This window comes from Sphaeramia orbicularis, chromosome 13, assembly GCF_902148855.1.
Source record: "Sphaeramia orbicularis chromosome 13, fSphaOr1.1, whole genome shotgun sequence".
Taxonomy (NCBI): domain Eukaryota; kingdom Metazoa; phylum Chordata; class Actinopteri; order Kurtiformes; family Apogonidae; genus Sphaeramia; species Sphaeramia orbicularis.
In genome coordinates this window covers 50,444,301-50,469,958 of record NC_043969.1, presented here as the reverse complement: position 1 = coordinate 50,469,958, position 25,658 = coordinate 50,444,301, and the positions used below count along the sequence as shown (strand labels likewise).

General features: G+C 41.8%; 2 protein-coding genes across 3 annotated transcripts in view; both read right to left on the bottom strand.

The window, feature by feature from the left end:
• Positions 1 to 670: 670 nt before the first annotated feature.
• Positions 671 to 5,358, bottom strand: LOC115431206 (uncharacterized). The gene is made up of 3 exons (XM_030151437.1): positions 5,103 to 5,358; positions 1,171 to 1,266; positions 671 to 945 (listed from the first exon to the last, which is right to left on the bottom strand). The coding sequence occupies exons 1-3, from the start codon at positions 5,356 to 5,358 to the stop codon at positions 671 to 673; spliced, it is 627 nt and encodes a 208-aa protein (XP_030007297.1).
• A 3,564-nt stretch (positions 5,359 to 8,922) lies between these two features.
• LOC115431743 (endothelin-converting enzyme 2-like) overlaps positions 8,923 to 25,658 on the bottom strand; it is a 30,894-nt gene continuing 14,158 nt past the window's right edge. Inside the window, exons 2-19 of one of the 2 annotated variants that reach the window (XM_030152381.1) lie at positions 24,505 to 24,591; positions 24,180 to 24,315; positions 23,199 to 23,414; positions 22,826 to 22,950; positions 21,539 to 21,685; positions 21,063 to 21,128; positions 19,670 to 19,858; positions 14,375 to 14,517; positions 14,110 to 14,224; positions 13,338 to 13,448; positions 13,148 to 13,246; positions 12,427 to 12,504; positions 12,221 to 12,324; positions 10,771 to 10,881; positions 10,141 to 10,208; positions 9,720 to 9,910; positions 9,552 to 9,647; positions 8,923 to 9,413 (exon numbers count right to left, since the gene is read on the bottom strand). In XM_030152381.1, the coding sequence (XP_030008241.1) occupies positions 9,237 to 9,413; positions 9,552 to 9,647; positions 9,720 to 9,910; positions 10,141 to 10,208; positions 10,771 to 10,881; positions 12,221 to 12,324; positions 12,427 to 12,504; positions 13,148 to 13,246; positions 13,338 to 13,448; positions 14,110 to 14,224; positions 14,375 to 14,517; positions 19,670 to 19,858; positions 21,063 to 21,128; positions 21,539 to 21,685; positions 22,826 to 22,950; positions 23,199 to 23,414; positions 24,180 to 24,315; positions 24,505 to 24,591 (2,259 nt within the window). In that variant the 3' untranslated portion in view covers positions 8,923 to 9,236. The remainder of the gene's footprint in view (positions 9,414 to 9,551; positions 9,648 to 9,719; positions 9,911 to 10,140; positions 10,209 to 10,770; positions 10,882 to 12,220; positions 12,325 to 12,426; positions 12,505 to 13,147; positions 13,247 to 13,337; positions 13,449 to 14,109; positions 14,225 to 14,374; positions 14,518 to 19,669; positions 19,859 to 21,062; positions 21,129 to 21,538; positions 21,686 to 22,825; positions 22,951 to 23,198; positions 23,415 to 24,179; positions 24,316 to 24,504; positions 24,592 to 25,658) is intronic. The other variant, XM_030152383.1, reaches the window with a different exon arrangement.

Here is a 25,658-nt window from a genome sequence, read left to right as displayed (position 1 = left end):
AGAGGATTAGGGCCACTTGAAAAAAACAAAAAGTCCAATATCATTTTAAAATTATTATTATTCTGAGAAAAAAGTCTGATTCTGACTTTAATCTTGGAATTCTGACTTTTTTCTCAGAATAATAATAAAAAAAAAATATATTGCACCTTTTTTTTTTTTCCCACTGTACCTAATTCTCTTTCATAGTTCCATAAATGCTGGAAGCAATTATATATGAATTAACAAACCAATGTCAGAAAAGGATGAAAACTACGAAATAAAAACACTTTTAATGCTGATAATCTGACATTTTCTCACATTTTAATATATATTAACACTACGTGTTACTCACTTTATAGAGATAAGATGAAAAAAACAACAACTTTTTGTTTAAAAAAACCTGTTAATTTCACTCTAATGATAATTTTCCATTGATTTCCACTCAACCCTGTCGGTTCAGAGTCAGGTTTATCCACAACAGTACAGTTACAGTAATGATATTTAATGGAATTACAGTGTAAATACAGACACTGATGTAATGGAGTCCATTTAGTCGACAGGGGATTAACAATAAATTTCTTCCAATATTAAATAAATATGTGTAATTTTAAAAATTATATTAATCCTTAGATGTTACTTGATGTTTCCATATTTGTTCTACCTTCCTGATATAGAAGGATTTATTACATATTCATGGATGGTTGATATTGATGACTTCCTGTCGGCCATCTTGGTTATGAGTAAAAAATGTAAGGGATGGTCCAAGGTGGTCCAGGATGGTCCAAGATGGTCCAAGATGGTCCAAGATGATCCAGGATGGTTCAGGATGGTCCAGGATGGTCCAAGATGGTCCAATATGGTCCAAGATGGTCCAATATGGTCCAAGATGGTCCAGGATGGTCCAAGATGGTCCCAGGATGGCCCAGGATGGTCCAAGATGGTCCAGGATGGTCAAGATCTTCTCACCTACAGCCTCAAAGCTTGGTTTGGCATCCACAAAAACATCACCAGTCCACATATACCTGTCCAGGTGATGGACTACAGACTCCGCCCACTTCCTCTCCAGCTGTGTTTATCTGAACATCGTCCTCTTGGACCTTGACTTTAGTTAAACTGTTCTGCTAAAGATGGGACTTTTAATCATCCCATCCTCAGCCCATAACATGACTGATGACAACACACTGACGTTACCGTGGGTGATGCTGCCGTAGGAGTTGTCGGGCGGGGTCTCCATGGCGATGAGCGTGGCGCCGTCCTCCACATGCTCCGCTGTCATCTTCATCCCGTCTGTGGAAAAAACATCATGAACACATGGTTTTGACCTTTTACTGGATCAGTGTCTGAGCTTCTACTCTAATGCTGCCTTCATGTGCAGTGGGAATTATGGTAAATACTAGTTTATGAACATGAAACTACACATGAACGCCTCCTCATGTCATTTTACATACTGGAGAAAAAGTCTGTGAATTATAATGAACGTGTAAATGATAAACTGAGGCAGAATACTGTTAAAATTAAACTTATTTTCCTTAAAGCACTGATATTAGTCTTTTTGAAATGTAATTCTTCATTTTCCCACATTTCCCTGTGGTCTCCATAAACTGTAAATGCTCTGCTTGGCTCTGATTCTTCATTCATTCAACTCCACAGGTCCATCTTCACCCTATTTCTGAGGAATGACACCAGAAAGGTGGTTGGAGCGCTGGCCCTTTAAATACACCATGAGGCACTTCAGGCCCCGCCCCCTCCATGTTATTGGCTGTGCTGCTCTGTCCCGTTCAACCAACAACTGAACATTTGAGGTAATAGGCTCCAAGTTTGGACATATTTTCAGTCTGGACTACAACCGCTGATGACGACAAACAATTATGGAGAAAAACTGGAGAAATGTTGGACTGAAGTCTGGACCTGATATGAGCAAATGTGGAGACGGAACGAGTAGAGACGCAACTAATTAAGAAAAATTCAAATGAAAGAAAACGAATGAAAATCGAGTAAAATAATAAAAAAATTAACAAACCAAACAAAAATCAAGCAAAACAATAAAAAAACTAGAAGCACTCGGAGAGCGCAGACCTCCGCCAAGGCTGATCAGTGGCCCCCCCCGTGGGCCCCCCACCCCCGATCACCACCAAAATTTAATCATTTCTTCCTTATCCCATTTCCAACAAACCCTGAAAATTTCATCCAAATCTGTCCAGAACTTTTTGAGTTATGTTGCACACTAACGGACAGACAAACAAACAGACAGACAAACAAACCCTGGCAAAAACATAACCTCCTTGGCGGAGGTAATGAACAAAACCAAACAAAAAATTGAGCAAAATAATGAAAAAAATAAACAAAACCGATATGTGCAAATGTCGTAACTAGTTATAGACACAACTAATTAAGCAGGAATTCAAACAGGTTGTAGAAATCCACTGGATTTTTGTCCAAATGAATCTAAAGATAGTTTTGCAGCAGCTGGAGGGTTCACATTCAAACTGTCTGAACTATTAGAGTCCAAATACACAAAGAAATGAAGCACAGACTAAGAAAAGGGGGTTTAGACAAATATGAACCTTTTAAAGACCCACAGCTACTTTTATATCAGTTCTAAAATCATTTTTCTCTCTTTTTAATCTTTCTTAAACAATTTATCCCCATTTACTCTAACATTATCCTCTGTATTTTACTTTTTTTTTTCAGTGTAAATCCTGCATTTTTCTACATTTAATTCACTGATCATGTAAATGTTCATTAAAGCTGAGAGTAAATTCAAAGGTTATTTTATAAAAACAGAGTAAAGAAAATAAAAATAAAAAGATAAATATGAGCCTTTAAAACATCTCAGGTTGTTCATGTTCTTCATTTTTTTTAAAGAATAGTTTATAAATGTAAACATTTCCATAATGCAAGTTTATTTTTTTCTCTTTAAAACATAGAGAAAAGTTTGTATTTGTCATTATTTACAGTTTATTCTGTTCTTATTTTCCTGGTTCTGATCACTTTAGATCATATGGATCTGAATGTAGAACCTGAACTATGAGTTTAACATTTCTACTCTACACTGGAAAAAAATCTAAATCTTACTAAGTGTATTTGTCTCATTTTAGTCCAAATACCTCATCACACTTAAAATAAGACAGAATCACCTAAAGAGGAACATTCCAGTGAGATATAAGACCTGATTTATAGACGATTTTGCTAATTTTTTAATAAACTAAAACCTAACTAACCAATGCACTGATATCTATCCCATAATACAAATCTCTATTCGGACATTAGTCCTTATTGTTTTTATCCCAGACCCCTGTTAGAAAAGAAACACCTGGATTCAACGGGCCCACAGACTGTGGTCCATATGATATATGACAATGGATATATGGATATAAGACATATGATGTGACTGAAACACAGACCATCCAGTGTCCATCAGGTAAATATTCACATTTTTAGTATTACTAAAGGTGTGGATTATTTTCATTCTACGTGTTTTTCTTCCTTTATTTAAAGTCTGTTTTATTGGTCTAATGCGCAGGTGTCAAACATGTGGCCCGGGGGCCAAATCCGGCCCGCCAAAGGGTCCAGTCCGGCCCTTGGGATGAAATTGTGAAATGCAAAAATGACACTGAAGATATGAACAATCCTTTTAGTTCAGGTTCCACGTTCACACCAATTCAATCTCAAGTGGGCAGGACCAGTAAAATACTATCATAATAACATAAAAATAATGACAACTCTTAATGTTTCTCTTTGTAAATGTAAATATTTAATGTATTTACACTACAACAAAGTATAATTTCGCAGAAAATGTGAATAACCTGAACAAATATGAACAACCTGAAATGTTTTAAGAAAAGCAAGTACAATTTTAACAATATTCTGTCTGTTATTAAATATTTTTGTCTTTGTAAATCCACTGGGATCTGTACGTTAGAATGTACATGTGTAAATGATAAACCGAGGCATAATATTGTTAAAATTAAACTTATTTTTTTCAGTTTGTTCATGTTATTCACATCTTTTGAAAGGATAGTTTGCAGAAGTAAACCTGTTCATAATGTAAGTGAACTTTTTTCGCTCTAAAACATAGAGAAAAGTTTGGAGTTGACATTATTTATATATTATTATGTTATTGTTTCACTGGTCCGGCCCATTTCAGATCAAATTTAGCTGAATGTGGAACTGAACTAAAATGAGTTTGACACCTGTGGTCTAAAGGGTCTGGTCTAGTCTGTAAAGTAGATCCACTGTCAGTGAAATCAGCTGTTTTACTAAAAACACATTAAAAACACAAGCTTTACAGATGTGCAGTCATTGGTTTCTGTTTTTCTTTGTTTTCTTTAAATGTTACAGTGAAATCCAGGATTAAGACCCAATGACAACTCAGACCTGGACCTGGACCGGATCCTGGATTCACATCAGAACTCCACTGTCATTTTATTAAATTAGTCATAAATTTAATATTTGAAACAGAGTCAAACTGAGTTAGAGTCAAACATGTTTGGATTTAAAGACATGAGATTAGGCTTTAATTAATCAGACTTAATTAGACTTTATTTGACTTTACTGTCATGTTTTAGAGTATTAGAGTCCAGTTCAATCCTGGATCCAGGTTTAGTTTCAGTTTTATTAAACTCTGAAACATCCGCATCAGCTCAGATTAAACGCGGCAATTGTTGTAGAGGTTCATTAATACGCACTGTTCCTAATAAATAAATAAATAAATAAATAAATAAATAAATTTCGGTTTGGTTTAAAAGTAAAAACAATAAACACCAGTTTTTAATCACTTTTAATGAATATTAAATTTTTCTACTTGTTTCACTGTGAACATCAGTGTTTTTCCATAGATTTAGTAATTAAAAAAAAAAAAAAAAAAAAGTTTTTCCTGTTAAATAGTTGAATTTTCTCTCGAATTAAAACATAACTTTTGCTGTATTTTCTTTTACATTTAAAACTTTTAATCAAACTAAAACACAGAAAACATTCGCGTCACGTTTTTCTATAAAGAAAATCTTCATTTACTGACATTAAAGGATCCTGGACCTGGAGGATCCTGGACCCGAACCGGGTCTGGGCTCAGGGTTTAGACTCCAGAAAGTCTTCAGGACCGGAACGGCTCGGGTCGGACTCACCTGAATGCGCGGAGTCCGGGTCCGGGTTCTGATCCAGGTCCGGGTCCGTCCACAGAGTCCTGCCTGAAATGAGACTCAGATCCAGACTGTGAGTGGCAGCAGGAATCCCCGCCCACCTGTGGCCCTGACCCCGCCCCTTCACACAAACAAACACCTGATCGGCCCAGGTGTCCGTGTCCGTCACGTGACCGTCGGAGAGGATGCAGAAAAACACGGTCACGTGATAAATGAAGCAGATTTTATTTACAACCAACATATTAAACCATTCAAGTCTGACTTTATCCATGAGATACAAATAAAAACAAGAAAAAAATGATAAAAAAAAAAAAAATACGGATGAAAAACTCATTTACTGTTTATGGAACATTTACAGTGAAGTTCAGCAAATGTGACGTTTTAAAAATATCATGTTTCTGTGATTTTTATTATTGTTGTTGTTTTGACTCACAGTTTTATTTTTAATATTTAAGTCAAACCTCATTCGTCCAGTTTTCAACTTCATGACGTATTTGATTCTGTTTCATCATCAGGATCTGTAGTGGACTCATGAGGACTGGGATCAGGACCGGGTTTACACTCACACCAAGACCACCATGGAGGATCACCAAGACCGAGTCCACAACTCTAGCCCACATCTAAAACCACCAGGTCTGGGTTCTGTTTAGACTAAAACCACCGGGTCTGAGCCAGGTTTAGAGTAAAACCACCTAGGTCTGGGTCGGGTTTTTGAATAAAACCACCATTTCTGGGTCAGGTTTAGACTAAATCCGCTGGGTGCGGATCAGATTTAGACTAAAACTATCGTGTCCAAACCAGTCCTGGACTAACATGGTCTGAACTTCCTGAGAACTGTCGCCATGTGGACCACCGTGGACCAGATGATGATGTGCAGATTCATGTGGACTCAGTGAATGACTGAACAAACTCTGCCCTCTACTGGTCGGGTTTGGGGTCCACATCCTGACTCTGATGACCTTGAACCCTTCAGTCTTCATTTGAACCCTTTAAGAAGGTCTGTGGACACCTTTGGAGGTCTGTGGACACCTTTGGGGGTCTGTGGACACCTTTGGGGGTCTGTGGACACCTTTGGAGGTCTGTGGACACCTTTGGGGGTCTGTGGACACCTTTGGGGGTCTGTGGACACCTTTGGGGTCTGTGGACACCTTTGGAGGTCTGTGGACACCTTTGGGGGTCTGTGGACTCTTTGGGGGTCTGTGGACACCTTTGGGGGTCTGTGGACACCTTTGGAGGTCTGTGGACCTCTTTGGGGGTCTGTGGACACCTTTGGAGGTCTGTGGACACCTTTGGGGGTCTGTGGACACCTTTGGGGGTCTGTGGACACCTTTGGGGGTCTGTGGACACCTTTGGGGGTCTGTGGACACCTTTGGGGGTCTGTGGACACCTTTGGGGGTCTGTGGACTCTTTGGGGGTCTGTGGACACCTTTGGGGGTCTGTGGACTCTTTGGGGGTCTGTGGACACCTTTGGGGGTCTGTGGACACCTTTGGGGGTCTGTGGACACCTTTGGAGGTCTGTGGACACCTTTGGGGGTCTGTGGACACCTTTGGAGGTCTGTGGACACCTTTGGGGGTCTGTTGATACTGTTGGTACAGTTTAAAAAAAGCTTCACCTGTGCAGATTCACTTTTAGTTTGTGTGTTTAAATTTCATCTTCTATGTTTTCATTTATATCATGCTCTTTATGGAAGTAAAACTGTCATCAGATTTGAATTATAAAAGACATTGAATTTGTAGCACTGAAATTTTTTTTTGGCGCTGAAATTAGTATCTGAATTTTTTTGCACTGAAATTATCTGAATTGTTTTTCTCTGAATTCAACTATGTTCATAAATTTAGCATTTAAAAAATTCAGATGCAATAAATTCAGATGCAAACATTCAGGTGCAAAAGTTCAGGAGCAAAAAATTCAGACACTTAATTTCAGTGCAAAAAAAAAAAATCAGTGCTAGAAATTCAATGTCTTTTATAATTCAAAATCTGATGACAGATTTACTTCCATAGTTCTCTTTTGTTCTGAAATGTTCAATTTAAATAAATTAGCTTTAAAACATATTTTCAACAGAATTCATGTTTGCATTCCATATAATCCACAAAGAGACAGAAGAACTATTTCAACTGCAGCCAGGATTCATGTCTTTATATTTATTTTCCAGCATTTTATGGATCAAATGATGTGACACATGATGGTTCAGGTGGTTTTAGTTCAACGTAATGAATCACACACAACGATCAGATGAGTGAAAACAGACAAATACTGTGCGTGTGCGTCATCATTTGATCCTGGAAACATGTGAAGGTCAACTTGAAGCTGGTGCATTATTTGGCAACGTTGATTTGAAGGGTTCGTCCTAACAGTGGTTTAAAACAGACTGATGGCGCCACCTGTTGTCATGGAGACGAATCATCAGGTCATGAGTGGGAAAATCAGAACAAACAGTGGAAAGACTGAGTCCAAAGTGACACTACTGAGTCTTTGTGTCGTACGTTTTCATTCCTGTGGGACATGCTGTGTTAGTTTCTGAAGCAGGATGTGTTAGAAATACTTAGTGTATTTGATCGGATCGACGGTACTTTTTGTTTCTGTAAAACACGGACGTTTGGCAGGAAATGAGCTGCACAGTGTTTTCTGGAGCCGAGGTTTGGTGGATGATCGAACTCAGGTTTATAGTCTCGTTTCTTCTGAGACTCTACAGCAGACATTTTGGTTTGTAAAAGCAGGAAACACCCAGGTGTAACATTAATGACAGCCACCGGCCCTGAAGCTTCCTCAGGTTTGACATGAAGCCGGTTCGACCTGAAACTGAAGCAGCTGATCTGGACGGGGCCGTCGGTGATGAACAGGGCTGTTAGAAAATATGGGTTCTGCAATATATCACGATTTTTAATTTCACAATACTGTAACGATATTAAAAAGTAATGTATCGATATTTTTTAGGTATTTATTCAAATGCAGATATGACAGAGGTTCATTTTTGTTTTTTAGTTTTCTTTATTGTTTATAGCTTATTTATTATTATTTAACACTATTTTATTAAATAATGGTTATTTGAATCATCCTAACAGCACTTTACATCTGAGAGGCAGATGGTAGTTCCTTTGTTGGGACTGAACTCAAATAATGTTCTGATGTTAGTTCTGAACTAATAGAATATGAACATTTGAGCAGGATCTGAAACTGTAATGTCTGTAAAACAGAATTTCAGTTTGAACACAGGAACATTTGTGATATAACATTAGATCCTGTTGTGATCAAATAAAAGTGTGTCTAGAGCTGCACCCGATTAATCGACTAGGTGCTTGAAGTCAATGCAAAAGTCCCGATTCAATTAATCGACTCAAATTGATTGAAGAGAGATATTCTAGTGCAGTTTTCCTGACCTGAAGCTTCTTTGTGCGTCACAATAAGCGTCTGTGTGAAACACAACAGTGGAACCAATGTTTAACAGCAGAGAAATGACAGAAAAAAAGCTTTGATTCAGGAGAATTGTGGTTGAATGATTTTTTTGGATCACTTTGAGTCAATTAATTGGTTGCAGCTCTAAATGTGTTTAGTATTTGCGCATATTTCTGGTGTAATTCAACTCTTCAAGGAAATAATCATTTAAAAAAGAAACAAACAAACAAAAAAAGCCTTTTTAACAGTATCATGATATATCGTGATATATCGTATCGTGATCCTAGTATTGGGATTTGTATCATATCACCAGATTCTTGCCGATACACAGCCCTAGTAATGAAATCGTTACCCAGTTTTCTGCGTTAACGAGCCAAAATGTCTAACCCTGGTGAGCAGACGCTCGTCTCAACGTGGAATATTTTATTTACAGCTTGTCAGATGATATCATTCAGTTGTAGAACCTAAGTGCACACACAGCAGACCTGAAACCAGCAGACGGATCCCAGTTCACGGCCTGCACACGAACTGCACACGAACCTGCAGGACACTGAGCTTCAGATTAAGACACTAATGAGTCCATCTGTGGTCAACAGAGCGTCTCCGCCCGTTAACCACCGGACCTGTCTGTTCATTCATTGGTCCCGCTCCCATGCGGCTGTCCATCCATTGGCCCCACCCCCTCTAGCCCCTCCCGGTCCCAATGGTCCAGTCCAGTCGGTCTACCAGACCTCACAGCGCTTCCCGCTGTTCATGGGCGTCCCTACAGGACAGTTGAAGTGGCGACTGAAGTCCATAGAGTTGGCGAGCGTCCCGATGACCCGGTAGCGTGGCGGACTGTGGGGGTCTGTCACCAGACCCTCATGAGCGCTCTCCGGGGTCCGAACTGAACACCACACCTGACAGAACCAGAACCAGGGTTAATACATACCAAAAGAACTGAAAGTGTACTGAATGTCTCTAGTTTTGGCGTGACAGGTCCGATCCGCTTCGACCTGAGCCGTGACAGTTCACAGGTGTCGGGTCTCTGGACTCACCTGGGCAAACCCCACAAAGAAGAGCTGGTCATTGGTCAGATTCACAGCAGGAAGTCTTTTTTCATCTCCGTTCTTCTGAACCCAGGACCGGTAGGCCTGAACCGGACACAGTCAGTCAGTATCACATCCAGGTTTATCGGGGTCATGTGACTTCAGGTGTGTACTCACGTTGTAGGCGGCCTTTAGACCTCCGTTATCAGCGATGTTTTCTCCAAGTGTCTGCTTTCCGTTGACGTGTTCTCCATTAACGGTGTACTGGCTGTACTGGTCCATCATACACTCGGTCCTCTGTCGAAAGGCCTCCACCGATGAGTTCTGCCACCACGGCCTCAGGTTCCCCTCCTTATCGTACTCCCGACCTGAGGGGGAGGAGCTTATTAAAACAACTCTGTCACAATTAGAGTCTTGAAGTCACGAGGAACCATTTGTCAACAGGATGTTCTATGAATGATCAGCATCAGGAGAACTTGGCTCTAATGTCAAATGATTTAACATCACTTTTCAACTAAAGAGATGAAAAATAACAGTTTAATACAAAACCCACACAACACACGACAAAGACATGTTCAAAAGGAATAAAATGACTAACCCTGGTCATCGAAGGCGTGAGTCAGTTCATGACCCATCACCACCCCGATCCCACCGAAGTTCAACGCCCTGAAAACACACAAACATATACGAGGTGAGACAGGTCAACACACATGCACAGAGACAGACAGACACACAGACAGACACACAGACAGACACACAGACAGACACACAGACACACAGACAGACAGACACACAGACAGACAGACAGACACACAGACAGACACACAGACACACAGACAGACAGACAGACACACAGACAGACACACAGACAGACAGACAGACAGACAGACACACAGACAGACACACAGACAGACACACAGACAGACAGACAGACAGACACACACACACACACACACAGACAGACAGACAGACAGACACACAGACAGACACACAGACAGACAGACAGACAGGTCAACAGACAGACACACAGACAGACAGACACACACACAGACAAACAGACAGGTCAACAGACAGACACACAGACAGACACACAGACAGACAGACAGACACACAGACAGACAGACAGACACACACACACACACACAGACAGACAGACAGACACACAGACAGACACACAGACAGACAGACAGACAGGTCAACAGACAGGTAGATGAAGGCTGGGACAGACTTGGGATGGTCTTGGGCGTAGAACGGAGCCTGAAGGATTCCAGCAGGGAAGACGATGCCGTTCTTAGTGGGCATGTAGTAGGCGTTAACAGTGGGAGGAGTCATACTCCACCTGGAGAAAGAGGAGGAGACAGTAAACACAAACTACAGACCAGTATCTGAACAGAAACTAGTAATGTCTCAACTGGAATGTTTAAGCTGAACGGGAAGATTGATAAGATACAACTTCATCAACATGTCGAATGAATCAAACAGATCCATGAACTGAGAAGAACCTGAACGACTTTGAGGAGGTAGTCTGACAGATCTGAGACCTGTTCACCAACGTAGGACCAGAACATGTTCAACCTAAGGCGGATGTTTGGGAGATGAGTAACAAAATCTGTGAATCTGGTCTTACTGGTCTTTGTTGGGCATACTGGTCTTACTGGTCTTTGTTGTCAATACTGGTCTGTGACTGATCTGGTCTTACTGGTCTTTGTTGGGCGAACTAGTCTTACTGGTCTTTGTTGGGTGTACTGGTCTTACTGGTCTTTGTTGGGCATACTGGTCTTACTGGTCTTTGTTAGGTGTACTGGTATTACTGGTCTTTGTTTGGTGTAATGGTCTTACTGGTCTTTGTTAGGTGTACTGGTCTTACTGGTCGTTAGGTGTACTGGTCTTACTGGTCTTTGTTAGGTGTACTGGTCTTAGTTTGGTGTAATGGTCTTACTGGTCGTTGTTAGGTGTACTAGTCTTACTGGTCTTTGTTAGGTGTACTGGTCTTACTGGTCTTTGTTGGGCATACTGGTCTTACTGGTCTTTGTTAGGCTTACTGGTCTTACTCGTCTTTGTTGGGTGTACTGGTCTTACTGGTCTTTGTTGGGCATACTGGTCTTACTGGTCTTTGTTAGGTGTACTGGTCTTACTGGTCGTTGTTGGGTGTACTGGTCTTACTGGTCTTTGTTGGGCATACTGGTCTTACTGGTCTTTGTTAGGTGTACTGGTCTTACTGGTCGTTGTTGGGTGTACTGGTCTTACTGGTCTTTGTTGGGCATACTGGTCTTTGTTAGGCGTACTGGTCTTACTCGTCTTTGTTAGGCGTACTGGTCTTACTCGTCTTTGTTTAGTGTAACGGTCTTACTGGTCTTTGTTAGGTGTACTGGTCTTACTGGTCTTTGTTGGGCATACTGGTCTTACTGGTCTTTGTTGGGCATACTGGTCTTACTGGTCTTTGTTAGGCGTACTGGTCTTACTCGTCTTTGTTTGGTGTAACGGTCTTACTGGTCTTTGTTAGGTGTACTGGTCTTACTGGTCGTTGTTAGGTGTACTAGTCTTACTGGTCTTTGTTAGGTGTACCGGTCTTACTGGTTGTTGTTAGGTGTACTGGTCTTACTGGTCTTTGTTGGGTGTACTGGTCTGTACTGGTCTTACTGGTCTTTGTTGGGTGTACTGGTCTGTACTGGTCTTACTGGTCTTTGTTGGGGGTCTTCCTCAGCTGGTCGGCCATCACTCGGGCAGAGAAGTTGTAGAAGTTCAACATGTTTTGGAAGAAGCTGTCATCAGACACTTCGTACTGAAAAACAGGAAATGCATCCGGTGATGATGTCATACTAACCCTAACCCCTCCCACCTGTCCTCCTGCAGGTCACTGACATGATTGACAGCTGTCACTCACCCCATCATAGACATCATCCAGCTCTTTGGGATCCAGGATGAATTCAGGGAAACCGATCATATCGTAGATCGCATCTGCCTGATGAAGACAAAACAAAAACGGCATTATTAACCTGTCTGTCTGTCCGTTAACCTGTCTGTCTGTCCGTTAACCTGTCTGTCTGTCCGTTAACCCGTCTGTCTGTCCGTTAACCCGTCTGTCTGTCCGTTAACCTGTCTGTCTGTCCGTTAACCTGTCTGTCTGTCCGTTAACCCGTCTGCCTGTCCGTTAACCCGTCTGTCTGTCCGTTAACCCGTCTGTCTGTCCGTTAACCTGTCTGTCTGTCCGTTAACCTGTCTGTCTGTCAGGGGTGCAGTTGTTATGATGGAATCAGAGTCCTACCACAGAAAAACATGTTTGTCAAATGTCTCTGGTTGTAGATGCATCTTAGAACTTTTCGTCTTTTTCATATTGATGAGGTCATGAACACACAGAGATGTAAACTTTACATGTCTGTGTGTTAACAACCTCATAAAAGTTTTGACAGACACCAAAACTGTCCAGCAGGGGGCAGAGTTGGACTGAATTTGACAGACAGGAAGAGGCGGCGTTCTTCAATTCTACTGCAGAGGTGGACACGTTCCTGGACATACACCATACTGCATCATAAAATAATACGAGCATAAAAGTAAACAGTAAAACGACATGTCCCTGTCCCCCGTCTGTCCACCTGTCCATCTACCTTGTCTTTGGCAGCCTGTCTGGTCTGGTCGTCCATCCAGTTCAGTCGGTCCAGAGCTGCTTTAAATGCAGACCGGATCTCATTGATCATCTCCTCAGCCTGGGACAGAGACAGAGACAGGTGAGGCTGTATGAAGACTTTGGACCAGTTCCAGAACCAGAACCAGAACCAGCTGCAGTTTGAAACTCACAATCTCTTTGCTGTGTTTGTCGAATGTGGCCTTGACAAACAGTGCTCCGAGAGCGAAGCCCAGCGTGTCATCTGTGTTTCCGATGCAGGTCTGCCACCGGGGGGTGCAGGACTGAAACAAAAACCACATGGAACCACTTAGAGACCTGGAGAATCAAGAAGAACTACTACTACTGCAAAGTTATTATCGTTAACGAAAACTAATGAAATGACGAAAACTAGAATTAAAAAAACATTTTCGTTAACTGAAAAAAATAAATACTATAATTAAAAGAAAAAAAACGATAACTAACTGAAACTGTATTGTGTGTTTACAAAACTAAAACATTTAAAAATTATGGATAAAATTCCCTTCGTTTTCGTCTTTGTCAAAGTCGGATTGACACGAAAGCAATGTATTTCGCTCTAGCAATTTTAGCTAGTGGCACCATCTGATATTTAAGGGTCCGTCACTTGTGGTTTCCAGTCGTCTTCTGGTCCCCACTCTACCTGGAAACATGGAGACTAAAGTTGGGAGAAAGCAGCAGAGTCCTGTCTGGGATTTATTTGAATACGACGACAAAGAAGAGAAAAAATATAAAAAAAACCTAAAACTAAGCATTTAGAAAATAATGAAAACTAATAACACCTAGGAAATCTGCTCTAAAAACTAATTAAAACTAACTGAATGAGAGAAAAAAAAAAAGTCAAAACTAAATAAAACTAAACTATAACGAAAAGTCCAAAACTATTAGATCCTTGTACTACTGCAGTAGTACTGTGAGTATTTGTACCTTCTTGGTGCCGTACAGACTCTCCAGCAGTTTGTCCTGAGCGTTTTCAAATCGTTGGTCCAAACTGGCGACGCTCTTCTGAACCAACGTCCACATCATGTAGTTATTCAACAAACTGCAGAGACAACAGATATTTAAGGACCCGTCTGAGGTACTTGTACTCTAGAACATGTATCGTTGTACTCCAACTCATCTCAGTCCAGATTACCATTTGTTTGTTCTTCATTCAGGTCTGGACTCTGTCTCTGACTGTGGACAGACTTACCTGCGGTCCGTCTTGTTGATCAGCTCAGACACCTGCTGCAGGTATTCTCTGGCATAGAGGACGACTGGTTCACTGTCATTCAGTTCTAGGGGAGACAGAGAGGACGACAGGTAGTCCACCCAGTCCACTGCTGGAGCCAGCCCCTGCAAACAAACAAACAAACAAACATCAGGCCCAAACAAAGCACCGTCAGGCTCCTCGGCCGTGTTGGACCTGCTAGCATCACTTCAGTTGTATTCATTCATTTCCCAGAAGGTGGCGTTTTTACACCTGGACCAGTGTGAAACAAACATCCACATTCACATTCAGTTACTGTCTCTGGACTGAAGACATGAGTGGACCACTGCACCTCCCCGGTATCTGGGGTCAGGAGTGATTTCTTTTGTTCCAAGTCTTATATTGAGTGAGTAGGTCAACAGGCCGGTACCGGACCCTAACCCACTTCACTACCTCAGCACTGATCGAGTGTCAGCTTCTGTTGAGTTCAGTGTGGTTAACCTACTTAACGGCAGTCCTCGTTTATTCATCTTCAGTAGGAACCGGTGCAGAAAACAGACAATATAACATCACCTTCCTGCTCCAGCCCTTTATAAAAGTTTACAATATGGAGACGTGGAAGACGACCAGAGACCAAGGTTATTATCGTTAACGAAAACTAACGAAATGACGAAAACTAGAACTGAAAAAACATTTTCGTTAACTGAAATAAATAAAAACTATAATTAAAAGAAAAAAACGATAGCTAACTGACACTGTATTGTGTACTTACAAAACTAACTAAAATGTATAAAAATTACAGATAAAATTCCCTTCGTTTTCATCTTTGTCAATGTCGGATTGATATGAAATCGATTTATTTCCCTCAAGCAATTTTAGCTGCTGACACCATATGACATTTAATGGTCCGTCACTTCTCGTCACTTGTCTTTTAGAGTCATCTTCTGGTCCTCACTCTACCTGGAAACATGGAGACTAAAGTTGGGAGAAAGCAGCAGAGTGCTGTCTGGGATTTATTTGAATTAGACGGTGAAGAAGAGAAAAGATATAAAGAAACTAAAACTAAACTGGTGCAGTGGTTAGCACTCGTGCCTCACAGCAAGAAGGTCCTGGGTTCAATTCCAACACCAGTTGATGGGGGGTGGAACCCTTCTGTGTGGAGTTTGCATGTTCTCCCCGTGTCTGCGTGGGTTCTCTCCAGGTACTCTGGCTCCTCCCACCATCCAAAGACATGCACTGATAGGTTAATTGGTTAATCTAAATTGATGTGGTAAGAATACTCCAAGAGAATGAACTTCCTACGAACACAAGTCGCAAGTTGACAGTAACATGAAATGCCTCATGGGATATTTTCCAGTCAAGTCCACGAGTCACCAACCAGTCCATCCTAGGTTTAAGGGAGGAGACCAGAACCACATCCAGAAATTCCATCTGATCTTGGTTTGTGTAAACTTTTAAGTGGAACAGTACTCAGGCCTCGACTGATGAAGTTTCACAAGATCGCAAGAATAGAAGAACAGACAAAAGCACATATTGAGAAACGCCTAAAGCTTTGGCTGAGCTTATTCTTTATTGAATGATGTTTCAGATAAATAAGGGGTGGGGCTCCAGGGTCCAGCGTTGGGTCTGGAACCAGGGGTTTGACGACCGAGACCCCGGACTTTGAGGTTCTGGAGAAACAAGCTGAAATGTGTCCGTCGCTGGAGATAAAAGCACGGACGATGACAAATTAATGTCGCTTCAAAAGAGAGGAAGGAAAACCGGACACTCGTCGTCACAGGCGTCAGTGATGAATGTGACTGTGGACGCTTCATGTCAGGTTTGTCTGGCTCGTCTACGTCCACTCAGATCTGACCTGAGGTTTGAGCGACACGTTTGTTCACCGTCACACTGATCAACGCTGGGACTGAGCATGTGCTGTTTTCTGTCATACGTTTGATAAATATACACCAGTTTTTCACGACTGTTAGTGTTAGCTCTTCCAATCACCACTGTGGAAGTCCCCGTGGCCCCGCCCACTCTGCTACTCAGTCTGGTTTGTCCACGTGCACGTTGAAGGTCACGTGTACACATGAAGCGGACACTGAACATCTCAACCATCAGCTCTAAAGCTCAGTCTGTACCGTTTCAGACCTTCTGCTCCAGTAATGAGACAGACAGGTCCAGAGTTCAAACATGGACACTGTTGTTGTCTTTCAGTTTTGCTCCTGTGCACATGGGGGTGGGGGTGGGGGGGCGCCGTCAGCTCCCTCTGATGCCTGCAGGGGGCGATCCGCTGACAAACACCGCTGTGACACATGTTTATATAATAACCTGTTATCTAACCTCTCTGCCACAGAGATGCAGCACATAGCAACAGCTCCTGGCAACGGTCGCCATGGTGACCCCCGGAGCATCTGCAGCGGGAGGCTGAAGGACGAGGAGCTGCGGCAGACGACCATCACAACCAGACTGCAGATAACCATCGGAGGACAGATCCGTCACAGCCTTTATCAGACTAAACAGGGGGTGACGTGTCGCAATCTGAATCTGAGTTTGAACGTTTTTATGCAAAGAAATGTTCGCGTTTGACAGGATTCAAGTGAAAATGTTCAGTCATAAAAGGAAATCTCATAAACCAATCAAATGAGCAGAGTGTGATTGACATCCACTCGACTAAATGAGTTCTCCTGCCATGAACAGATGTCCTTCATGTTCACGGTTGAACGTCATGGTCATGATTAAACCATAGTGGGTTTTGGGTCCGAGTCTAGAGGTGTTCTGTTCCTCTGGACCTGATACACGCTCCTACTGTTTGGTGGATCTACAGATACATACATAGATATACACTACCAGTCAAGTTTTAGAACACCCCAATTTTTCCAGTTTTGTATTGAAATTCCAGCAGTTCCAGTCCAATGAACAGCTTGAAATGGTACAAAGGTAAGCAGTGAACTGCCAAAGGTAAAAAAAAAAAAAAAAAAAGGTTAAGGTTAAACAAAACTGAAATATAATGTACATTTCAGAATTATACAAAAAAGCAAACAAGAAATGGGTGAACAACTTAAAGCAGTTCTGCAGCAATGGAGGTTGATCAAGCCTCGAAAGTTGGTGCTACCAGTTCCTACAGGTGTCCCAACATTTGTGAATTACATTGTCTGCATTCTAGATTCAAAACAATACAGAAATGGGAGCATTTTCCAGGACCTAGAGGGCGCTGCGACAGAAATATGAATATATCAGTAAATCAAAACAAATTTATGCTGGAGACATTGTGGACAAATTGGAGATCACACACACATTTTTTGGGATTGTCCAAAACTTAAATCTTTCTGGGAGTGAATTAGGGGGGAACTTTCTAAAATACTACACACTTACATTGAATTTGACCCACTGATTTTTATCTTTGGAGTGCTCCCTGTTAATTTCTTAAATAAGGATAAAGAATATCTTTTGAAAATTCTTGTCTTGGTAGCAAAAAAAATGATAACTATATCCTGGTATAAACCACTTCCTCCAACAATAAATCAGTGGAAGGAAAGAATTGTGAGGGTCTATACAATGGAAAAAATAACAGCAAACCTAAACCTTACCACTGATTTGTTCAAGAAGAGGTGGAATCCTTTGATAATCCATTTGGATTTGATATTGTAGCATTTGAGAGTCTGATGCTGGGGGGATATTGTTTGTATTTTTATGTAATTATTAAAATAATTGTAGGCAGATATATTAGGTATGCAAATAAGACCTTGTAACAGTACACTGATTTGAGGTACCAGTTTGCCGAGAAGTTATGTTTATTTGTTCATTTATTTTGTTCTTTTTATGTTATAAAAGATATGTAGCTTTCTACATTAACAATATGTAAGAATTGTACATATTGTAAAGCTTGAAATATAAATATGAATAAAAATTTTGTTCAAAAAAAAAGAATATATCAGTAAATCAATCTGATATTTAAGTTTGTCGTCATGTTTATGGCATGACTTCTCCTGACATCTCGCTATAATAAATAAATAAATCATCACATTTGTGATCTAATGGAAAAACTGACATGACGCACTTCTGTTTTTTCGATATTTAGTAAATATTGGTACAGTTTTGTTCAGATGTCCAATGGAAAAATGACTAGTGTATCACTGGAGGTAAGGTGGGTGAAGTGTCTTGCCCAAGAACACAACGGCATATGACTAAGAGTGGGATTCGAACCGCCAACCCTTCTGTTATTGGATGAGGTGAGCCACAGCCGCCCCCAAGAAGAAGAATGATAAAAACGACATAAAATAGGTTTAGAAAAATTGAGCGTCCGCAGCAGGTGGGTTCTTCGATGACTTTTGGGACCAGTGGATTCAGTGTTTCTGCGCTGTCCCGTGTCCACCAGTTGGACGTCCTCACTAGGGATGGGAATCGAGAACCAGTTCTTTTTGAGAACTGGATCCCAGTAGCTCGATTCCTTGGAGTCGTTTGCTTGCCTGCTTAACGATTCTGCCTATCGATTCTACCTTCGTTGCACATTCGCGATGACGTCACATGTATGTTGCATTGTTTTGGTCAGAACGAAGCCAACATGGTGTTGAGGCAGAAACGGTCTAAAAAGACGACACCAGGTCCAAACAGACCACACCTGGTCCACTTGTAACACTGTCAAAGTTTCCATGTCTTCAAAAGGGTGGAATCCCTCCAGTATGTTCAAACATTTGTCCACAGCATGGGATTCATTTACAGAAATGTCACGTATTTGATTCGCCACTTAGCGACACGTATGAATGTAGCGGCAGAGTGAACGCTGGGCCCAGTTCCGGTTCCGGTGCGGGTAACAAACCTCGTACCCCCTCAAATACAAGTTTCCGAAGGTAGGGGAAAGGAAATGAGGCGCACAACAACAGGAGATGAGCCAAGCAGAGTTGAATCGGTTCCATGTAGTGGACATGCGGCAACAAAGGAATTAGTAAAGCATCCTAAGTTTCACTTTCACTGTACACCCCCCCACCCCCCCAAACCGGGCTGTGCTTCATCTGTTATTATTATTTGTACATACTGTATATGTTATATTTCTGTGCAGAGATGGAAATATAAAAGAGAGTTAATGCAAACACACCCATTTTTACTCTTTTATTCCCTCACCCAATGAGAATCGATAAGGAATCGGATCGATAAGCAAAATCGATAATGGAATCGGAATCGTTAAATTCTTATCTACCGCCACCGCACAGATGATGTCAGACCAGGACCATGACGGGTCTCCGAACCCTATGACTGGACACTTGGGGAACTTTTAGCCTTCGAACTGATTCGTTTGGACCAGACATGGATCGGTACCTGGAGCTCAGAGATGGTCACTTTGTGGTAGATCTTCTCCTCGTCTCGCCGTTGGTCTTGTGGGACAGTGATGTTGGCGAGCGCCGTCTCAAACTCCAGGATCTGCTGCATCTGGACCTGGGTGGAGGTCCTCTCTCCACCCAGCAGCATCCCCAGCTCCACCATGTAATCCAGGTAGGCCACCAGGACCTGCAACCGGGCCAAACCAGATCGTGAGGTGGACGAGCAAAGGACTGAAGACCAACACTAGGGTTCATTCATGAGTTTAATGTTTGTTTTTTATTGACAAGAACTTGGAATAAAACATGACTCTGGGTTTTATTAACCCTTTTAAGACCATGTGTGTCTCTGGTGACACATTTAACATTTTACGGCCTTTAAATCAGTGTAACTCCTGGACAAAACAAATGTCATCTTTTAGCTGAGATTAGGTTTTTTCTGTTGGTCTAGAACACAAAGTAGAGGTCTGCATTGGCTGAGGGGGAGGGGAGGAAGTGGGCGGGGCTTAGAGCTGCAGAGTGCAGTCAGTGAGCGACACATGGAAGATTTCTAATTACTTTTATCAGTGTTTTATTGAGGTTTTACTGGTGAATTCTTGGACATAATTGTAAATAACAGTGACAGTGCTGTTTTGAAGTGTTCTACTAGGCGTGTTTTTGTCAGTTTTTGTTTTTCTCTGTATTGTCCTGGTTTGTTTAGTCCATTGATAGTTGTATTTTATCTGTAAATATTCTCTAAACGTCTGTATAATTGTATATATGTGTAAATCTCTATACATATCTATCCAGATCATACACAGATGCAGTGTCTGTATTTGAATCAGACAATGGATGGACTATGACACAGGATCAAAAAGACGAGAAAGAACAAAAAAAAAGAAGAACGTGGACACACAATGATGTGGACAAACTCAAATGTATGAACACATGGAAAATAGGTGAACGTTTATTTCTATAATCTCATTCTGATCATTTACAGTTGTTTTTCATAATAAATGTGATAAAAAAAATTCAGGTTAATTTTTTACTGTAACACACTGTTTTGAGTATTTATTACATATATAATAATGATAATTAATGGAGAGACAATGAAAGTTACATTATTCCTGAAAAAAGGTGCAAAAGAATTGGCAAAAAAATGACATTTTCTGAGACTTTTATTGCAAAGAAACCCATAAATAAATGGAGGCCTGTTCTAATGGGAGTCATTAAAGGGTTAATGCTGTGGATTATATAACAGTACAAAAACCACCAGATTCAATGTGTGCTATTTGTGAAATTATGAACACATGGACCAGAGTGTCCATCAGAGGACCCAGATAAACCCAGATCCTGATGAGACCAGAGTGAGTCCTGGTCCAGACTCAGTCCAGTACGTCTGGAGGACTTCCTACCTTCTCATTGGCTGTCTTGTTGAGGTAATAGTCCCGGGACGGCAGAAAGAGACCGGATTGGTCCACCTCAGAAGAGAAGAGTGACAGGTGAGTTAAAGACACGCCCACTGTTGAACCGTTTGAACCAATCAGCACGCAGTAGAGGATGAGGGTTCTAGACCAGGTCCCAGTGGTTCTGATTAGATCAAGTATAAAAATGTGTTTTTCAAATGAAACACAGGAAGCAGAACTCACACCAGGTCTCATGATCCAGTCCTGGTTTTGATCCGGATCAGAGCTTCAGCACAATTTTGTTCAGTATAAACATAAAGAACTAGATCCAATAACAGGTTCACTTAATACATGGATCAGATCAAAGACTGGTTCTGGTCGAGTCCAGATCATATCAGAGTCTGGTTCTGCTATAGTCTGGTTCTGCTATAGTCTGGTTCTGCTATAGTCTGGATCTGCTATAGTCTGCTTCTGGTTCCGTTTACCTGGATCACGTTGCTGTTGGAGTTCTTTGGGTCGGCGCTGACTCCAACGCTGAAGAAGGGCTGGGATCGGTACGGTCCAGACACCGTCTTCAGAACTTCCATGAAGTTGTCTTTGTCCCAGGGTCCGGTCATGTTCCACCCACCGATCTGTCCAGAACCAATACTCAGGTCAAGTACTAAATACATATACTGAAGTACTACACACATATCCTGAAGTACAACACACACATACTGTAGTACTACACACACATACTGAAGTACTACACACACATACTGTAGTACCACATACACATACTCCACTATTACACACATGCTCTAGTATTACACACACATACTGTAGTACTACACACACATACTGTAGTACTACACACACATACCGTAGTACTACACACACATACCGTAGTACTACACACATATCCTGAAGTACAACACACACATACTGTAGTACAACACACACATACTGTAGTACAACACACACATACTGTAGTACAACACACACATACTGTAGTACCACATACACATTCTCCACTATTACACACATGCTCTAGTATTACACACACATACTGTAGTACTACACACACATACCGTAGTACTACACACACATACCGTAGTACTACACACATATCCTGAAGTACAACACACACATACTGTAGTACTACACACACATACTGAAGTACTACACACACATACTGTAGTACCACATACACATACTCCACTATTACACACATGCTCTAGTATTACACACACATACTGTAGTACTACACACACATACTGTAGTACTACACACACATACCGTAGTACTACACACACATACCGTAGTACTACACACATATCCTGAAGTACAACACACACATACTGTAGTACAACACACACATACTGTAGTACAACACACACATACTGTAGTACAACACACACATACTGTAGTACTACACACACATACTGTAGTACCACATACACATTCTCCACTATTACACACATGCTCTAGTACTACACACACATACTGTAGTACTACACACACATACCGTAGTACAACACACACATACCGTAGTACTACACACATATCCTGAAGTACAACACACACATACTGTAGTACAACACACACATACTGTAGTACTACATACACATACTGTAGTACTACATACACATACTGTAGCACTATATTCTCCTCTGCTGTGGTTTCATTTCTGTCCCTGTTGACCTTTGACCTTTAACTAACACAGACCTCAGTGTAACCTGGGGGTGTGAGGTGTTGCTGTTGCCATGGTGACGGTGCCTGTGAACAGTTACCTTGGCGATGAGGTCGATGAGGGGCTGTGCTCCCAGTTCTTCGATCCTCTGGGTGTTCAGACAGGACAGGTAGTACGACTGGGTCTTCCTCTCGGCTTCGCTGCTGCCGTTAAACGTCCCGTTCTCTGAAAACACAAAGAGTAACAATCAATGACAGTGGATGAACACGCCCACATCTCACCCAGCAGGTCACTGGCCCCGCCCACACCTCATCCGGCAGGTCACTGGCCCCACCCATATCTCGCCCAGCAGGTCCATGACCCCGCCCACATCTCACACAGCAGGTCCATGACCCCACCCACATCTCACCCAGCAGGTCCATGACCCCGCCCACATCTCACACAGCAGGTCCATGACCCCGCCCACATCTCACCCAGCAGGTGTTTGAGCAGCGCCTGGTTCTGCTCCCAGATGCTGTTGAAGGTGGACCAGCGGGACCGTCCGTCCGGCAGCGGGTTCTTCCTCATCCAGCCTCCGCAGGCGAACTGGTAGAAGTCCTGACAGGGGTCAGCGCCGCGGTCCATCGCCTCCACCATCTGACTCGCTACAGTGACGCAGGCTTCCGACAGGCACAGGCCCCGCCCACCATCTGAAACAGACACCAAAGGACACATGTGGATCTGGACCAGGTCTGGACCAGGTCTACAGGTGGTCTCCTTCTGAGACATGGATCTGCTCTGAAAACATGATGAAGACGGAACGATTTCCACAGAAAAGACGAAAAACATCAGAAAAGACGCAACAACATGAAAATGATGAAAACATTTAAAAGTCTGAAGTCTGTCTGTGGCCAACGGACGGCTGAACTGCACGCTATAAACAAATAATGTTTAATAACACAAAAATATTTGTACACATATATTCATGTCTATTTCTTTCATGTTCATGTTGATAATATCGTCCAGGTCTGTCCAACTGTTATTTTACTGATCTGACTTTAGATCATTTTGGTCTGAATGTGGATAATGAACTTAAATGATTTTAACTCCTCATTTGTTCAAATCTTCAGTGTCATTTTTACCCGTGGTTCCTGATCGGACCCTTTGGTGGGCTGGTTTTGGCCCATGAGCCACAAATATTTATATGTCTGATGTAGAACCACATTTCAGACCAGTGTTAAAAGATTACATCCCATAATATCAGCAGTGTTGAGTGATAAACACCAGAATGACTTAATGTTTCTCTATTTTCTTTTTGGCTCAGCTTCATTAGAAAACGGACTGAAATCTGAAAACTCTAAACAGACTTTTATTACTTCAGTCATTATAAATTCATCACAGACCTGACCACTGTCAGGGTCAACTCTGGCCTGGGCCCAGGTGTCATCTGGGCCCGGGTGGGTTTGGGTTTGTACCTGAGCTGTATCCCAGTCCCAGAACCAGGAGACAGGCCAGCAGAGCCAGAAGAGCAGCCATGAGCAGAACCGACAGCAGAACCTCCAGCTGAGTCCTCCTGCCCAGAATGTCCACGCCACCTTTACGGAAGCCCACCTGGACCAGAACCACAGACCCACATCAGAACCACAGACCCGCATCAGAACCACAGACCCACATCAGAACCACACAGAAGACTACAAACATTGCTCAAATTCAAACTGAAGGAATTGAAGACCCCACAGTGGAAACGTCCAAACTGTCCTTTCATCATGTGCATGTTGAGTGTGTAGTGCGTTCACTGACCTCCACTCTGTCCGGAGACGAGGCCACCTCTGCTGGAGCATCCGACACCTCCTCCTCCTCCAACGTAGCTCGTTTATAGCTGGACATCTGGAAATGGACAAAACACACCTGAGTTATTCACACTTGAACCCTCCAGTGTCCAGGTGAGTATATTTAACACACTTGAACCCTCCAGTGTCCAGGTGAGTATATTTAACACACTTGAACCCTCCAGTGTCCAGGTGAGTATATTAAACACACTTTAACCCTCCGGTGTCCAGGTGAGTATATTTAACACACTTGAACCCTCCAGTGTCCAGGTGAGTATATTAAACACACTTTAACCCTCCGGTGTCCAGGTGAGTATATTAAACACACTTTAACCCTCCGGTGTCCAGGTGAGTATATTAAACACACTTTAACCCTCCGGTGTCCAGGTGAGTATATTAAACACACTTTAACCCTCCGGTGTCCAGGTGAGTATATTTAACACACTTGAACCCTCCAGTGTCCAGGTGAGTATATTAAACACACTTGAACCCTCCAGTGTCCAGGTGAGTATATTAAACGCATTTTAACCCTGTGGTGTCCAGGTGAGTATATTAAACGCATTTTAACCCTGTGGTGTCCAGGTGAGTATATCAAACACACTTTACACTTCATCTAAATAAAGGTCAGATTATTTTTCACTTTTTGTTTTTGGTCTGAATTCAAAAGTTGTTAAATTTTGTCAGATTTTTAAAATTCTGATCTATTCATTAAAATCATCATTTAACATTTGACCTAGAACCAAAAACAATAATAATATGAACCAACGTTGGTGTTAATCACTGACATATGACAGGAGGACCAAATTAAAAATAACTAATACAATTTATATGTGGAATTTTGACATTTTTAAAAAAAATTTTAGGGTTTTTTTTCCATCAAAACCATGGTTTGTTTCCATTATAAACATGTCATTTAAAGGGTTAAAATATGACAGTTATTGAGTATTGGATATTTTTGTTTATGGATCATGTTGATAAAAATATAAAAAACTTAAAACCACACTATGAAATAAATGTCGACCATACTACGGTGCTGTGCTTTGGTGGTTAAAGGACGTCTGTGGGTGAAAACACAGGGTTAATTCTAGAACTGGGTTAAAACGTCCTCTGACATGTTGACATTTA